Source organism: Indicator indicator, chromosome 20 (assembly GCF_027791375.1).
Source record: "Indicator indicator isolate 239-I01 chromosome 20, UM_Iind_1.1, whole genome shotgun sequence".
Lineage (NCBI taxonomy): Eukaryota > Metazoa > Chordata > Aves > Piciformes > Indicatoridae > Indicator > Indicator indicator.
Genome location: NC_072029.1, coordinates 17695220 through 17710883, shown reverse-complemented (window position 1 = coordinate 17710883; position 15664 = coordinate 17695220). Strand labels below are relative to the sequence as shown.

Below are 15664 nucleotides of genomic sequence, written 5' to 3'. Positions count from 1 at the left end.
GCTGCTCTAACAGCTTGATGCTACCAAAATAAAAGTGCCTTGTTATCACTCTATTCCTGGCAACAAGGTCCTTGCTTACCTTGAGCTTTTCCTCTCACATGGTTAAAATTATTTGTTTCACTAACCCAGGAAAAATATATTCCTATTTTTATGGTTATTGCTCTGTCATTTTAGAAAGCTGAATCAGGCAGGTACAGAATTGCTTGATTTTCAGAGCCTGTGCAAAGAAGGAGGAGGGACCATGTGGCAAGAAGCAAGGCAGGACTTTATCACAGCAAGTACTTAAGGAGCTTGAATTTATATAATGTAGTTAGACATCAATGCTCAGAAGTGAAAACTTTGCACATGTACATAATGAACATTTTATTCAGCTTTTTATTCAGTGCTGCAAAGACAGTCCAGTGCAGGCTGACAGAGCCATGCCATATATACTATCTGTTGTGTCTTCACATATTTGACATGTCTCAGTCACTTATGCCTGTAGGGACCTACTCTGAGCAGTCTGGTCATAAAGAAATCACTAAAGACCTAAGTTAAACAGATTCCAGTTACAAACAGTTTGGGCTTGTGTCTCCTGCATTATGTGGTAAAAGGGAAAGAGAACTTGTCACTGTTAGATTGATTATATAGTTCCAATTAGTTTTGTTAAATGGTATTTTGATCACTTACAGATACATATTAGATGTGAAACCCGAAGGCCAAAGGTATCCAAAGGTAAAACATACACTAAGTACTACCCAGACTTATAGACAGAACTGGGAAATGAGTAAAGCTCCACATTTGTGAAATGGAATGGAATGGAATAGAATGGAATGGAATAGGATAGGATAGGATAGGATAGGATAGGATAGGATAGGATAGGATAGGATAGGATAGGATAGGATAGGATAGGATAGGATAGGATAGGATAGGATAAAATAAAATAGAGTAGAATAGAGTAGAATAGATTTGAATGAACGGAACAGGAATAGAATAGAATAGAATAGAATAGAATAGAATAGAATAGAATAGAATAGAATAGAATAGAATAGAATAGAATAGAATAGAATAGAATAGAATAGAATAGAATAGAATCATAGAGTGCACTGGGTTGGAAGGGACCTTTAAAGGTGTGGTCCAACCTCCTTGCAGCAAGCAGGGATATCCCTAACTAGATCAGGTTGTTCAGAGCTCCATCAAACATGACCTTGAATGTCTCCAGGGTAGAATATAGAGGAATAACATAAATGTATGGTTTAAGACCCTCCAAATAAACAGGTGCCTTTTGAAGTATTACTTCACTCCTTTTCTAAGACTTTATCTGGGAAAAAAATTACTGATGTCAACCTATCCTGCCAGCAATTTAACTATTAGTGCGTTCGTGTGAAAACAATGGGCTGGCATGTAGACTGGGAAACCAGTTATCTGATCTTGACAATCAATCACCCAAATTAAAATATGCTAATTTCATAATTATCTGAGAAAATAAGAAGTAATTAAAAATGAAGTATTTAGATAACAATTATAATAAGCATCAAGAGCTACTAATTTTCTCTTGACGAGTTCTATCATAGAAGACAGAAACAGAGTAGATCAATTTTTTTCCAATGCAATTTCAACCTACTTTTATAATTAAATCAAAGATAGATTTCCCCATTAGCACAACTACTGCAGTATCCACCTAATTATGAATAATCAGCAAAGGATATTCTTTACTGATTTTTCTTGTGCGTCATTCATTATCTGAAGTGACAGGGCTGACATTCTTTCTATTATGAATAAACAACTCGAGGAAGCACGGAGGAAGTCACATACAAGTAACAGTAATAAGATGGGCACTCTTCAAAAATCAGTGTAATCCTGGAAAAGGCAACCAGCAGTTCTGTTTAAATGAAGCTGCCTCTGCTTGATAGACATTAAAGCTTGCAATAAGTTGCATATCATTAGTTCTCAGTGAAAGTGTAGGTGGAATTCATATCCAATTCAGTGCTATTTTCTGCCAGTTAATGGCCCTGAGAATCAGCACTCACAAATGTAAATGAGAGTTTTTCCACACCAGCCCTTCATGGGCTTTAAGGACTACCTTTTACTGCAAGTTGAAAACCATACCTGAGCAGTATTCTGTGTTGTGCCACCTGAATTTTACATTTGCAATAGGATATTATCTTCTGATGATTTACTATATTACACATGAATTTTAAAATCTTTTTCAGTTTGAGACATTTTATTGTATGGATAAATCAGTACGAAATGGCTAACAGGGCTGTATTTCCTTTTTGTATCTGTGTTCCTTTCTGGCTCTTATTCCATTCAAATGTCAGAAATATGATTTATGAAGTCACCCATGGTAATTCTAAGGGTTTGAAAAATCAATACATATTTCCTTTTCTCTATTTTTGAGGACACGACCCTAACAGAACAATTTCTCTCCGCTTGTATATAGGTACTATGAGTGAGATGTTGATTGAAATGTTTAGAAATACTTTCTTTACTACCTCTTGGAGTACAGGTTAATGTTTTTTATAGCTTTCAGTAGCATGTACATAGCCCTTCTGACTCAGTGCTGGACATCAATCAGTGCTGCTAGCTTCTTCTCAGAAGAAATTGATCCTGGCTGCTCCAAAGGGACACGTTTCAGTGTTCTCTATTGTATTTCAAAAGCCTGTTGCTCTGGTGAACAGTGTAGGAGAGAGCCATGAAAATGAAATAACAATTGCAACAATTTCTGACAGTTCTTCAGAGCAGTGGAGATAGAGTGCTCTCCCATGACATTTGAAGATATTATGCAACCAGGGCAGTGGCTGATATGTTGGAGGAGACAGAGAGATGTAGGCAAATGGAAATCTCCTGAAGTTCAATAAAGGCAAATGCAAAGTCTTGTCTCTGGGATGGAAAAAAAACATGTGCAGGCTGGGGGATAACCAGCTGGAAAGTAGCTCTGCAGAAAAGGATCTGGGAGTCCTAGTGAACAACAAACTGAACAGCAGTCACCAGTGAGCCTGTGCAGTGAGTAAAACCTACCATGTGCTGGGCTAAATTAGCCAGAGTGTAACCAGCAGGTCAGGGGATGCAATTCTTCTCTGTTTCACAGCTGTTAGACTGCAACCCTGCAGTGCTGAGTCCAGTTCTGTGCTTCCCTATGCAAGAAAAACATGCATATACCAGAACAAATCCAGTAAGGGGCTACAAAGATGATAAGAGGGCTGAAGCCTAAAGATTTAATCAGGTCTCCTTCTCTGGATTCTCTTGGGAGGAACTCAAGTCACTCTAACGTAGGCTTGTACAGCCATTTTAAGTGTCTCAGAATATCTAACACATCCTCACTGGGCTGGTAGTTTGCCATGGAGCCTATGTCTAGACATGGTCCTGGGCAAAATTTAGGAGACCCTGCTTGAGCACTGTGGTGGGACAAGATGGTCTCAGAAGTCCCCTCCAACCTTCCAACCTTCTGTGATTCTGTGGAAGACCACTTCTGAAGCTTTGAGGTGGCTTAATCCAAACACTATTGAAGTTATTTCAGTTTGCTGGTGACTGCATGATTGCTTGACTGCTACCAACACAGTTAACCTGCTCCTTCATCCAGCAGTGCAGCTCAAATGCTGGAACATTGCCAGTAGCTCTGTTTGTACAGGAAATGTTTTCACCTACCAGCTCGAGCAGTTGTTATAGCACTGGCATGCTGGTGCAGTAACAGAGATACAAGAAAAATGTGCTGAGTCTCTGCAAATCTCAGTACTATGAAAAATAAGACAAGCACATACCATGCTATGCAGCTATACTAAATTTAGTTGCACTCTGGAGCTTTGGAAACACCACAACTTTCTTTACCTGTGAATATTAAAGTGTTATTGGTATTAAATGGAAATTCACAAAAGGGAGGTTGAAACTCACTAGCACAACACAATCCACAAAACTGGATATAGCTGAACCCTTGCCTGTGCCTGGCAACTTTTAAGTGTAGAAATATCTTTATTTATGCTTCTCCGGAGTTGCAAGACTAAATTCTTTTACAAGTTGTGAAGAGGTGATCCTGTTAACAAGGCAATGATAATTTACATCTTTTATGCATGATGCATACATGAAAGTGCTGTCTTAACATTGTTACAGAGACAGCTGTGCTCTTGTGCATTTTCAGAAACTCTTTTAAATGCAGACTGTTTCCTGTAAACACAAAGAAGAGGAAAGAAGAATCCCAAAAAGAAACACAGGGAGAACAGGCTTCAAATTCTCCTTAAACACCTTGTACCTTTCTCTCAGTAGGTCAGCAGTTGCCTCTTAGTGGAGCAGTCTGTAAGACCTGTTCATAAAGCCTTTTAAACCCAGACACCTTGCCTCTGGCATACAATGAGATCAAAGTAATTCCTAAGTTCCAACCAAATGTAAGCAGACCAGATGAAACAGTTTTACTCCCAGGCATTATTTTATTTTTGCACTGTAGGAAAAAAGTAAACGTTTTTCCTCAATAGAAAAAGTGGTTTGCATTAATGTAGAAATAGGCACTTTAAAAGGATAATAAATAAATAATGTACTCAGTTTTTTATAGTAAACATTAAATGTAACCTATATAATAATAATCTTAGGTACAGTGTACATTATATTTTGCATATTTATGTTTTCTTTTATTTGGCTAGAAGTCTGATGATCTCATTTTACCCTTTAAACAGTGAGAACTTCTGTCTTGTTATGGGTGAAATACCATTTATACACTACCTCTCTAGATCCAGGAAACATCTTCAGCATTCTGCCAAATCCTTCACCATTTTTATCTATCAGGCATAAAAACATTCCTGCATAATATAATTCCTTAGTCACTGCATTTTTCCTGTTTTTGTTTCCCAGCTCTAAATCAAATATTCCATCAAAAATGTACTAAATGTGTTAAACTTTGAAAAGTCATGTAATGACAAAAGCAGTCAAATGAAACAAGCTTCCTAAGCCTTGAAAACCACAGGTAAGTAGCTTCTCAGGTTGTGCTGCTGAAATCAGAATTGTCCAGCATTTGCCAGATAGGAAAGTAAGTTAGTAAACTTTTCACCTTTAGAAATTATGCCTTGTCAAAAATTAATTATTTTTGCTCAAAGGCACACTGGAAAATAAGATACCATTTTCCCCTGATACAGAATGCAATTCTCCCATTACCTTTCATGGGACTTCAGCTCAGTCTCAATTGCTGTGCATCTGTGTGAGCTGTAACTGTGTGTCTCTCAGGATCTTTGTATTCCTAAAATTTTTTACCTCTAATAGAAGAAATAGCTATTAGTTAGTGTTCCCCTGAAACATCCTAGAATATTCTAGAAATACCCATAATAAGTAGTCAAAATGTATCTTCAGAATCATCTTGAAGGTAGCTACCTGAAAATAAGACTTGTTTTCTTTTCATGAGAATACCATAAAAAGATCACTATGAATTCTGCTATGCAGTGTTGTGTTTAATAATTTATTGCTTTGTGTAAGTTGGAAACTTGAATATGGAAATGCAGTTTAAGTGTAGAATAAGCATGAGCTAAAGGATTTTCTAAATAAACAAAAATACATTGCAGAAGAGTGGTCCTGGGCAGATTACGGTGTTTTTCCCAGTAATTCTAGTGACAGCAACACTGGTTTTGGTATTATTTTATTTATCAAACTAAAGTATTACTTAAAACATACCTACATTCATTTATCAACTAATATCTAGATTTCTTTATTCTACAGCTCCTAATTTAACCTGGGTAAATGGAAGAAACACTGGACTGTTTCTGACTGTTGAAATTTATCATGTGTAAAAAAGTACAGGGGGAAAAATAAAAAGCCCTTACTCTCAAGCTTCTCTTCATGGAACCCTCAGGGTTCTAGTTTGTGTCTACTGCCCCTTGTCCTGTCACTGGGCACCACTGGAAAGGGTCTGACCCCATCCTTTTACCTCTTTAGCCTTCAGATATTGAAAAGCATTCGGAAGATCCCTTCCTAGTTTTCTCTAGTCCAAACTTAAAAGTATTTTACTTGGCAGTAAAGGCAGAGACTGGAGAAAACAGCTTTTTTCTTTCCTGTCTTTATGCATTACTCTTGAACCACAGAAATCATGTGCATTGATCCTCTGGAAAAAATTCAGAGGTGAGAGCAGTAACTACCAAGGAGTTTTATTACAATGGATGCTTTTATCCTGGAACGAATTACACAGGACATAAACCTGGCACTTTCTTAATACAATAATGCTTCAAATTATTATTGCCACTTTGAAAATTTTCAGAACTTTTCCATTAGGAAGTTAAAAGGCAGAATCAAGAGAATTCACCCTAGAGTACAGCAGAGCAGAGCAAATATGAAATTCCAGGGGAAAAGCATCACCATTTCTTAGTAATTACCTAAACACAAAGCTACCTATGCCTTGAAAAACAACAGCAACACTGGACCATTAATTTTCTTCCCCAGCTCTAACACTGCAAGTTGTCTCAGCTGATGGAAATACTTTTCGTAAACACAATTCATAATTTATGTCTACAGGGAAGAACAAGGCAGAAACACTAGCTCTTTTCAAATGTGTAAAGTAGGTATTGGTAGAAAATAATAATCTCTTTCTGGATTTTACTAACAGGAGTATGATTTTTAAAAGGCTCTTGGAATGAACTTTCTTTTGTTTCTTCCCCTCCTCCTTGCCCCCTCCCGAGATATCTGTAGAAATGTATGTGAAAAAAAAGACTCCGAGACCCAGACTGCCACTCAGCTGCATACTGATGATTAGCAGGCAACATCCTGATCCTCATACCACATTGAAGCAACTCAGGGCATTTCAAGCACAAGGGTAGCATGAGGGGAGAGCAAGGTGCTCAGTGCTCCATCCAACCTGACCTGGAATATTTCCAAGGATGAAACATTCACCACCTCTGTGAGCAACCTGTGCTAGTGTTTCACCACGTTGAGTGTAAAAACAATTCTCCCTCTGCTTGCTGCCCATGCTGCTGGGGATGCAGTCCAGGGTAGTGTTGGTCTTCACGGCTGCGATCGCACATTGCCCACTCATGTCCAGCAGCCTTCCCGCAGCGCGGGTCCCGCAGTGCTCTCTCTCTGCCCCAGGCAGCATCGCTGTCGCTGGGGGCGTCACCCGCCCGCAGGCCGACAGGGAGAGGAGAGGAGCGCAGAGCCCGGCTCTCTCCGCTGCACGTGGGCGCTGCTCTCGGTGCTCGCTTGTTCAGGCCTGCGGCGCGCTCAGCAGGGGGAGTGGCCCGAACGTGATGCTCGTTGCCGCTGCCTCCGCCGCTGCTACCTGAGCGTCTCGTACTGTCCCGTCCCGCCGTGGTGGGCATGGGGCTGGGCTCGAGTTCCGAGGTCCCCGACGGCGGCGCCGAGGGCTTCCACGTACACGGGGTGAGGCGGCTGCGGCCGGGCCCGCAGCGTGGGGAGAGTGAGGAGGGCCGTGAGGGGCGGCGGGCGTGAGACGGGGTCCTGCAGAGCACGGGGATCCTGCTTTCCCCCTCCTGCCCAGGCAGGACGAGTCCCCACCTTGGCACATGAAAGGCGGAGGGTTCGGTGCGGCGGAGCTGTAGGCTCACTGGTCCTTTACCTGTTGGTTCCGTCCAGGGAACTGCCACGGCGGCAGGGGAGGAGCACCCACAGCCGTCCGGGTAGGCGCTGGGTGCCCGCCCGGCGCGGCCTCGCACCTGCTCCAGCGGTTTCACCGGTCTCGAAACCTCGACCTTCTATGTCCTGGCTGCCGGACGGCCGAGGGGACCCTTTTGTGCAGCTTTCGAGGGATCTGAAATAGTCTAAGAGTAGTGTATCCCTCCCTCCCTTCTCCCACGCAAATTCCCCTGACTTGAAGATGTGGCTGATCTCTCAGCGGACCTTTAGAGCACCTTGCCTGAGCGTTAATTCCTGCTCCAGTGTTTTCCTGAGGAGCTGGGTCTCACGGTGTTGTGTCTGAATGGAAGTTTGTTATAACTGCTCTACCTGGCTTATTGTCTGCACACACATCGGTTTGACTGTGTATTTTGGAGCTTAAAGGCAGGCAGAGGTATTGCTGCTAACAGTTCTTGCTTCAGTTAATGTTTCATTTAGTTGGTGGTCTGCCTCCCTGAAGTGAGAGAGGAACCGTTGCCACATGCTGCTTTCCACTTCGACAGCAGTTGTTTCTCAACATCAAAAGATGTGTTCGGGGTACAAGTGTTGTGATGTGATCTGCTTTTGTCAGTCTCCTTAACTGAGTTATCTCCATCAGAAATGACAGCTGCTCATGAAATGTCCCCTCCGTTATTTATATTAAGTGCATTGAGCAGGACACTGCTCAATGTTCTGTACCAGAGGATGATTTTGGTGACCTACAGTTTGCAGGAGACAAAGTAAAAATTACTTTCTTCCTGGGGATTCATGCAACTTTTGATATGGTGTTGTTTTGAAAACCAAATATGGCAGAGTTTTTGCAACTTACAGCTTCATATGGGAATCTGTATGTCCTTTAGGCATCTGAATAACAATGTCATGAGCTCCGTAATAACTTCCACGTAGTTCAGCTCTACTTCTAAGTTAACAAAAAGCACAAACTGTGAGCACATTTGCAGTGGTTCCCCTTCATGGTGCTTTGTTAGTATACATTGAAGTGTGTACACTCTCAGGTACTCTGCATACATTAAGTTTTGTGTAACTTTTGTTGGATTTTATCCTGGTGTGAATGCACTTCAATAGGTATTTTTCTCTATTTTTTAAATTACATCTGTTTTACAATAACTTGATTATCATGAAATTGAGATGTTGTAATTCTTATGAATATTTTTTAAGTGATGGCAATCTTTTTTGACCAGAACTTGTGGTTAGCCATGTGCTTATAGAACACTTGTTCAAGAGTTTCTATTCTAATGTGCTGGAAATTGTGGGAACCTGACTATAAATTGGTTTTATGTGAAAAAAATGACTGTGATATCATGGGGAACTCTCAATGTGCTCAGGCTGTTGGCAGCATGGAAGAAAATCCTGTAACAGCAGTTTGAAAACTAAGTCCTTCTCTAGGGTCTTCAGTATTTAGTAATCCCATGCTGTGCACTCTGAATAACAATAATTGTGTCACGTGTGGGGTTCAAAACCTGCTTTTTACAGCTTCATTTGGACAGCTGTTGTTCATAGTCTTATAAAAATGAGTTCACAGTTGTGAACTGCTTTCCCAGGTCTGCCACTTGATATCTTAATCTGTGGCTCAACTCAAAAGTAAATATTTAATCAAGTGTAAAGATTAACACTGTCACTTCGTGTAAGTAGCAATCAGTGTGTAACAAATGTATGTTTTGCAGGTTCAAGAAAATTCCCCAGCTCAGCAAGGAGGACTGGAACCTTTCTTTGATTTCATCATTGCCATAGGACACACAAGGCTTGTAAGCCTCAAAAGATTTTATTGTTGTTTTCTTCTCTCCTGCATGAAATGTGGGTACTGTAATGATAGAAAGTAGAAGTCAAAGCTGTCACAGTAAAGAAAGATTTTCTTAATGGGCATAGCATATGGCATTAGAAAGGTGAAGTGAAGCTTGGTGGGGTCCAAACTCTCCTCTCTGACTGGATCCAGATGTGAGGAAAGAGTCTTATGCCTTCAGCCACCTTAGCTTTGTAACAGATTAACACAATGTTTATGATATTACTCATTTATACATATTTTCTGCCACAAGGTGAATATTGAACTAGTGAGTCAATGGTAAGAGCTCAACATTTGTTTAAACAAACTTGTTTCAACATTTGATAAAACATGAAAAAGATGGACTGGGATCAGAAGCATGAAGTAAAATGCTTATTGCTAGACTAGATAGTTGAGATCTAATAATGCTGGTATTACTCCATAGCAGTTATGAAGAACAGGAAGGTAAGCAATGAAACAGTAACACTCATGTCAGGGGACAGTACTGATTTCTTTCTAATAAACAAAATGGAACTGCTGGAACTGATCATGAAAAACTAAGCCTAAATGTTGACAGTTTTGTTTTTTTGTATTCAAATTCTGCCACAGGTACGACATAGAGGAACAACTAGAAATAATCATTTGTCTTTTTCTGTGCTTTACAGAATAAAGAAAACAATATGTTGAAAGATCTGCTGAAGGCAAATGCTGAAAAAGTAGTGAAGCTGGAGGTGTATAATCTCAAAACAATGAAAATAAGAGAGGTGGAGGTGATCCCCAGTAATATGTGGGGAGGACAAGGCCTTCTTGGAGCCAGTGTGAGGTTCTGCAGCTTCCAGGGAGCCAATGAACATGTGTGGCATGTTTTGGTAAGAGAATTCTTCAATGGCTCCTTGGCATTCATATAATCTTGTTGTAAAGTGTAATGTTTAGAAATAACTTGTATGTAGAGTTTCAATGCTGAGAAGAAGGGAATGTGGCCTTGAAGGTTTGTCTGAGTTATGTGAATAGGGACAGCCAGTGGGTGACTATTACTGTTGCCTGCAACTATGAAAAATAACTGTCTCAACCAGACCAAAGAGTGTGTGATGGGGAGAAGGTTTTCTGCTGTTATGTTGAAGAATCAATGGCAAAAGCAAAAAAAGATTCTGACCTCATTGGCATCTCTGTATTGCATAAACTTTATTAAATTGATATTAATGTCACATAAAGCACTAAAAAATGATATTAAGAAGGAGAGCTGAAAGTGGAATCGAATAGGACAGACTTTTACGTTTCTGGTTGTTTACATAAATGCAACTTCTCAACATCTTTGGGTCTCCTTTTGAATTGGTAGCATCTTGATCTTTCTGAGTGTGTTTCACAAGATGTCACACCTAGGTGTAGACTGTTCAAGGAATTCTGTTTCATCCCATAAACAAAACGTTCTGTTGTTTTTGGAGTTACCTTTACTTGGGGGTAGTTTTATCCTGCTGTAAGTGCAGATGAGACCTCTCATTCTTTCACAGGATGTTGAACCTGCATCTCCTGCAGCTCTAGCTGGCCTCCAGCCGAACACAGACTACATTGTTGGATCTGATCAGATTCTTCAGGAGGTAGGCTGCATGTTCCTTTAAGCAGTGATTGTCTTCCTGCCTTCCAAGCATATGCTGTAGGATTTGGCTGTATTATAAATCAGTGCGGATAGTGTTTGGGAGAGTTGATGGTTATGACAGATGCTTTATGGTTGAGGGAAACATTCTCTTTTTATAATGTGGCAATAAAAAACAAACTTGGCCCTAAAGACCAGTCTGTTCTAGCAAAGCTTTAGTCTGTACCTGGGTTTTTAGAATCTCACATCAAAGTCAGCAACTATGTAAAATGCTAACTTTGCTTTCAGCTCCTTGTCTTGCACTTTTGATTTTAATAACTACTCTATTTGTTTGTTGGTTGTTTTGTTTTTTTTCAGTCAGAGGATTTCTTTTCACTGATTGAATCCCATGAGGGGAAGCCACTGAAGCTGATGGTTTATAACACTGAAGCTGATTCCATTCGAGAGGTAGTTGTGACTCCCAATGGAGCTTGGGGTGGAGAAGGAAGGTACTGATCTCCAGACGGTCATGCACTCACTGGATATGAGCTCCTCTTAAGAGTATTATTGCTGTTGATTACAGCTGCCTGTTTTCACGTTTACCCTTGTTTCCTTACACTTGTCACACAAAACTGTTCAGCTTTCCATAAAAAAATTAGCTTAGAACTAGGAATTATGCATGTTCTGGATCTAATCCTGTTGGGAGTTGAAACCAATGGCACAACCTACGTTGGTAGCAGATTCACTAGCTACATTCTCACAGTCAAACCTTCAGTTAAATGACAAAATCCACATCAGATCAGATTACATGTTTTGTAAGGATATAAAAATAACCAAGTAAAAAAGCTAAGCTCTATTTGTCTAAGTGCTCCTTCAGTACTCTAAGTGAAATGATCCTTGCAGTTGGGTATTGCTACAGAATGAAGACTTACACTCCTCTTGTACTAAAGAGTAAAAATTTAAAACATTAACATTAAAACATGTTAAGAACACCTCTTTTTCAAGTCTTGTCCTACTTTTGTTGTACAGTTTAGGATGTGGCATTGGCTATGGCTATTTGCACAGAATTCCCACGCAGGCTATAACATCGAAGAAAAAGCCAGAGAGCAAACCACCTTCACCCTTACCAGAAGCTGGAACTCCTGTACCTTCTACTAATGGCTACACAGAGGTATGCAAGAAATAAGTTCCTATCTCTGGTATATTCTCTGGAATCCTGATCATTGTGTTGACTCATTTTCTGCATTGTAGAGTCTCTCTGTATTGGTGTACTTGGGAGACTGAGGCAGAATGCTTGCTTTCATAGGAAGGTCATCTTCAGGTGAAGCTTTCAATATAAAAAGATGCTTTTCCTTCTTACTGTTGTTATTTCAGACTCCATTACTGGCACCTACTTCTCAGAGTGACAACTCAGGAACGGTTATGGACTTGGATCATTCCACAGCTCAAGAAATGAGTGGTTATTCACCAGAAAGCTCACTTTCCCCTCCTCCCCCTCTCCAGAGAGTTATGGATCCAGGTATATTTTCTTAGGTGCTTGTTTCAACAGTTCTTTAAAGGACATCTAAGTAAATTAATAAGGTCTTCAACAAGTTTAAGACTTGTTGAAGGAATTAGAGGAGTTTTCCTTGGAAGCTTTTGACTTCCCTGGATTTCAGAGCTGCAGGATTTGGGTACTTGGAACCTGATTGAGGTTAACATTCTGCAGAAGTCTTTCCACCAGCACTGGCTAACATTTAGGTTAAATTCATTTGGATTAAGTGGGGAGGGAAGTTCAGTCTGGATATTTTGTGTTATATCTAACCCAGTACTGTAACATTTGCTTTCTCCTTCAGGATTTCTAGATATGTCTGATATTTCACTTCCTGAACTCACTAACTTAACTAAAGTGCCCAACATGTCTTCAGCTGCCTCCTCCACCATGCCAGCAGCAGATGCTTCAGTAGGCACTGAGAAGTTAATGCTGAATGTTTCTGCTTATTTTGGTAAGTGTGTTCAAGCTTTCCTTTAGGCCTCTGACTTAATTTCTGGAATGGCACCAGCTCCTGCCAGTCAACAGGATTGTGCTTTTTGGAAATAAGCCAATTTTAAGAAAAGATCAGGAAGGGGATTGGTAGCAGAAATCAGGTGTAGAAGTGGACAAAAGCTAATAGTCTTTTAAAATAAGATTTTTAGAATGTGTCTTTTTTCTTTGAATGAAAATGTTGAAGATCCAAATTAAACTGACCTTCAAAGCAGGTGTTTCTGAAATCGGTGTGCCACAGGCTTGACTTCAGTTGTGAAAACAAAACTGCAGTCATCTTCATAGTGATTTTTCTATTTATAAGAAAAGCCAACAAGCTTCATGTTATGGACACCTTTCCCTTTTAAAAGGAGGGGTGGCTAAGAGTTGTAACATGAAATCATACATAAGAATAGAGCAGAACAAATAGGTTGTGGTCTCTGAAGAGCCTGCTTGCACCATCAGATTTTTCTGGATGTGGGGAGAACTGAGCAGACACAGCCCATGTTTGACACTTGTGTGCCTGGTTGCTGCCTGCACGAGCTATCTCATTCAGCTGACTTTTCTAGATGTGTGGTAACTGTCTCTGTTTGCCTGACAGTTTGGGGATTTTTACCAATTATTTCCGTTTCCCAGAAAATGCCACGGCCTTGGACCCTGAAGATGTAACCATGCATTCTGAAAGCTCAGTCAAACAGCCTGAGCTGGATGACCTCCTGCCTTCAGTTCCATCTTTACCTTCTTTTGCTCTTCCTAATGAAATTTCTTCAAAACCAACACTCGGAACTGATCCTGATAACCCAGAAACCAAGGAAACCAAGCTGCTCTTCAACAGTATTGAGAGCTCATTAACCACAAGTCCAGTGAAACTAGATGCTGAAGCAGCATGTGAACAGAAAGAAGCAGCAGCTGCACAAGAGCATGAGTGAAATGGATGCTGCTTTTGTTTACAGACTGCCACATGCTGTAAGACTACAGCTTGGAATATTTTTGTGATCTTGAAAGAATTACAGTTACTCTATTTTGTTAGTGTAGACAATATTATAAAAGAAATACAAATCTTACTGTCATTTCCAATCGTTGTTTAATGGATTGATCTGTGTTCAGGCTTCGAATGCTGTGCAAAATGACCAAATTAATGGAGAAATTAAAGCAGAAACAAGTTGGAGATGGGCAAAACGTCAAGTTCCTGAATTCACAGGTCTGTGAATGCTCCTGAATGTATTTATCAAGGCAACCTGCCTGAACAGTGACACTTAATGATGATCTTCTCAGTGTGATTGATAGCACTGAAAAGAAATTTATGGTTTTGGCTTGCTTGAAAGCTTTTTAATGGTACACCTCAATTAGTTCCTGTGATTTTTAAGGTATTGCCTACCCTAAGCAATCTTTATTTCTACTTACTACTCTGCAAACTATTATTCTTGTTTTACAGTCCCTTCTCTGTCACAGTTCTTCACGTATCTTCTCTACAGCTACTTTTACAGGAAGTAAAGTATCATATGGTTTGAAACTGCAGCATATAGGTAAGGCAAAATCATGTTGGTGGGTCCTGTCATTCACTTCAGCTATTCAGTGGATCATGTGGTGGTCTCACAGTTAAAAAAAAAAAACCAAACAGTGGGGATGGAATGATGGTCATTTAAAACAGATTTCAGGCCTGTGTGATTTCAGGGTGTTGAACCTTTTCAGTGGAGCTGAAGAAGTCTTGGTTTCTGTAGTGACAGAGAAATAGCTTTTAATTAGTTGTGCTTTTATATTTACCCATTTCTGGTTTGATACAAATAATTTTGATCTTAAGACACGGGGATGGAGCAGGTTAGTGCAGCAACATTACTGCTTTTTGTAGGCTTTTTTCTGTTGTTGTTTTGTTTGCATTTGTTTTCAAATAGTTTCTGAATGTGATAGGAAACATGAAATTAACATGAAAGAAATATGGGTATTTTTATGCCTCTCAGGGCAGTGATTTATCATGGAATTTTAAAGCTACTGATTGGGAATAGCTTTACTATAGCTGGTACAGTTGGTGTGGTGAGAATCCTTCATAAATGAAGAGAATGAGGTAGGTGTGTGTTTAAGCTCTAAACAAGAGCATACTTGGTTAACACAATACTGCCAGATTTCCTTTGCTCTACTCTGTCCCCTGACCTGTTTTCTATGCACATCAGCAAGTGAAGTGACTGATGAGGCTGAAACACAGTCACAGTGCAGGAGGGGGAGTCTGGCTCACACAGCTGTGCCCTTGACAGCTCAGCTTCAGCAAAATGGTACAGGTGAAGTTACAAGGCCAGACAGGTCTTCAAAAGAGTAAACCCTTACATAAAATCTGTCCTTCACATTCCTTCATTGCTGCTGTTACTCCTAAATAATGTTTTCACATGAAATACAGTAGCTTTGACCAGGATGGTCAAAGTCTCTTTTGCTTTAAAGAAGAATGCATTAAGCCCTGACTGCAGGGAGTTCAAAAGAGATTTGAAATCTGATCTGCTGAACAGTCTGTCAATAGTGAACAGGTTTTATTTCTCCTGTATTGCTAAAATAAATTTTCTCTCTTCCTTCAACTGCTTGCTGCAGGGGTGGACAGCCAAACACTAATAATAAATGTAACTTAAGCTGTTGGTAAGTTTGGTCTCAGAGCTTGATGACTTAAGACATCTGAGTGATTTGTTTAGGTTTTTGGTGTTTATTTGAGACAGTTTCTAATCTTACACCTTTGTCAAAACTGTTTTTAAGCTGGTAGTAACCCATGCAACTGATGCTG

General features: G+C 40.0%; 1 protein-coding gene across 1 annotated transcript; it reads left to right on the top strand.

The window, feature by feature from the left end:
- Nucleotides 1–7260: 7260 nt before the first annotated feature.
- GORASP1 (golgi reassembly stacking protein 1) lies at nt 7261–13832 on the top strand. Its single transcript, XM_054390194.1, has 9 exons — nt 7261–7323; nt 9237–9317; nt 9997–10200; nt 10840–10926; nt 11280–11410; nt 11931–12072; nt 12276–12420; nt 12737–12886; nt 13540–13832. Exons 1-9 carry the CDS (start codon nt 7261–7263, stop codon nt 13830–13832), a joined length of 1296 nt encoding a protein of 431 aa, XP_054246169.1.
- The last annotated feature ends 1832 nt before the right edge of the window (nt 13833–15664 follow it).

What these genes read in the sequence shown, in the direction of transcription:
- GORASP1 (XM_054390194.1), top strand. Translation starts at nt 7,261, where the DNA reads ATGGGGCTGGGCTCGAGTTCCGAGGTCCCCGACGGCGGCGCCGAGGGC. An exon ending in CCATAGGACACACAAGGCTT is followed by an intron (nt 9,318 to 9,996) that starts GTAAGCCTCAAA and finishes TGTGCTTTACAG; the next exon opens with AATAAAGAAAACAATATGTT. An exon ending in AACATGTGTGGCATGTTTTG is followed by an intron (nt 10,201 to 10,839) that starts GTAAGAGAATTC and finishes ATTCTTTCACAG; the next exon opens with GATGTTGAACCTGCATCTCC.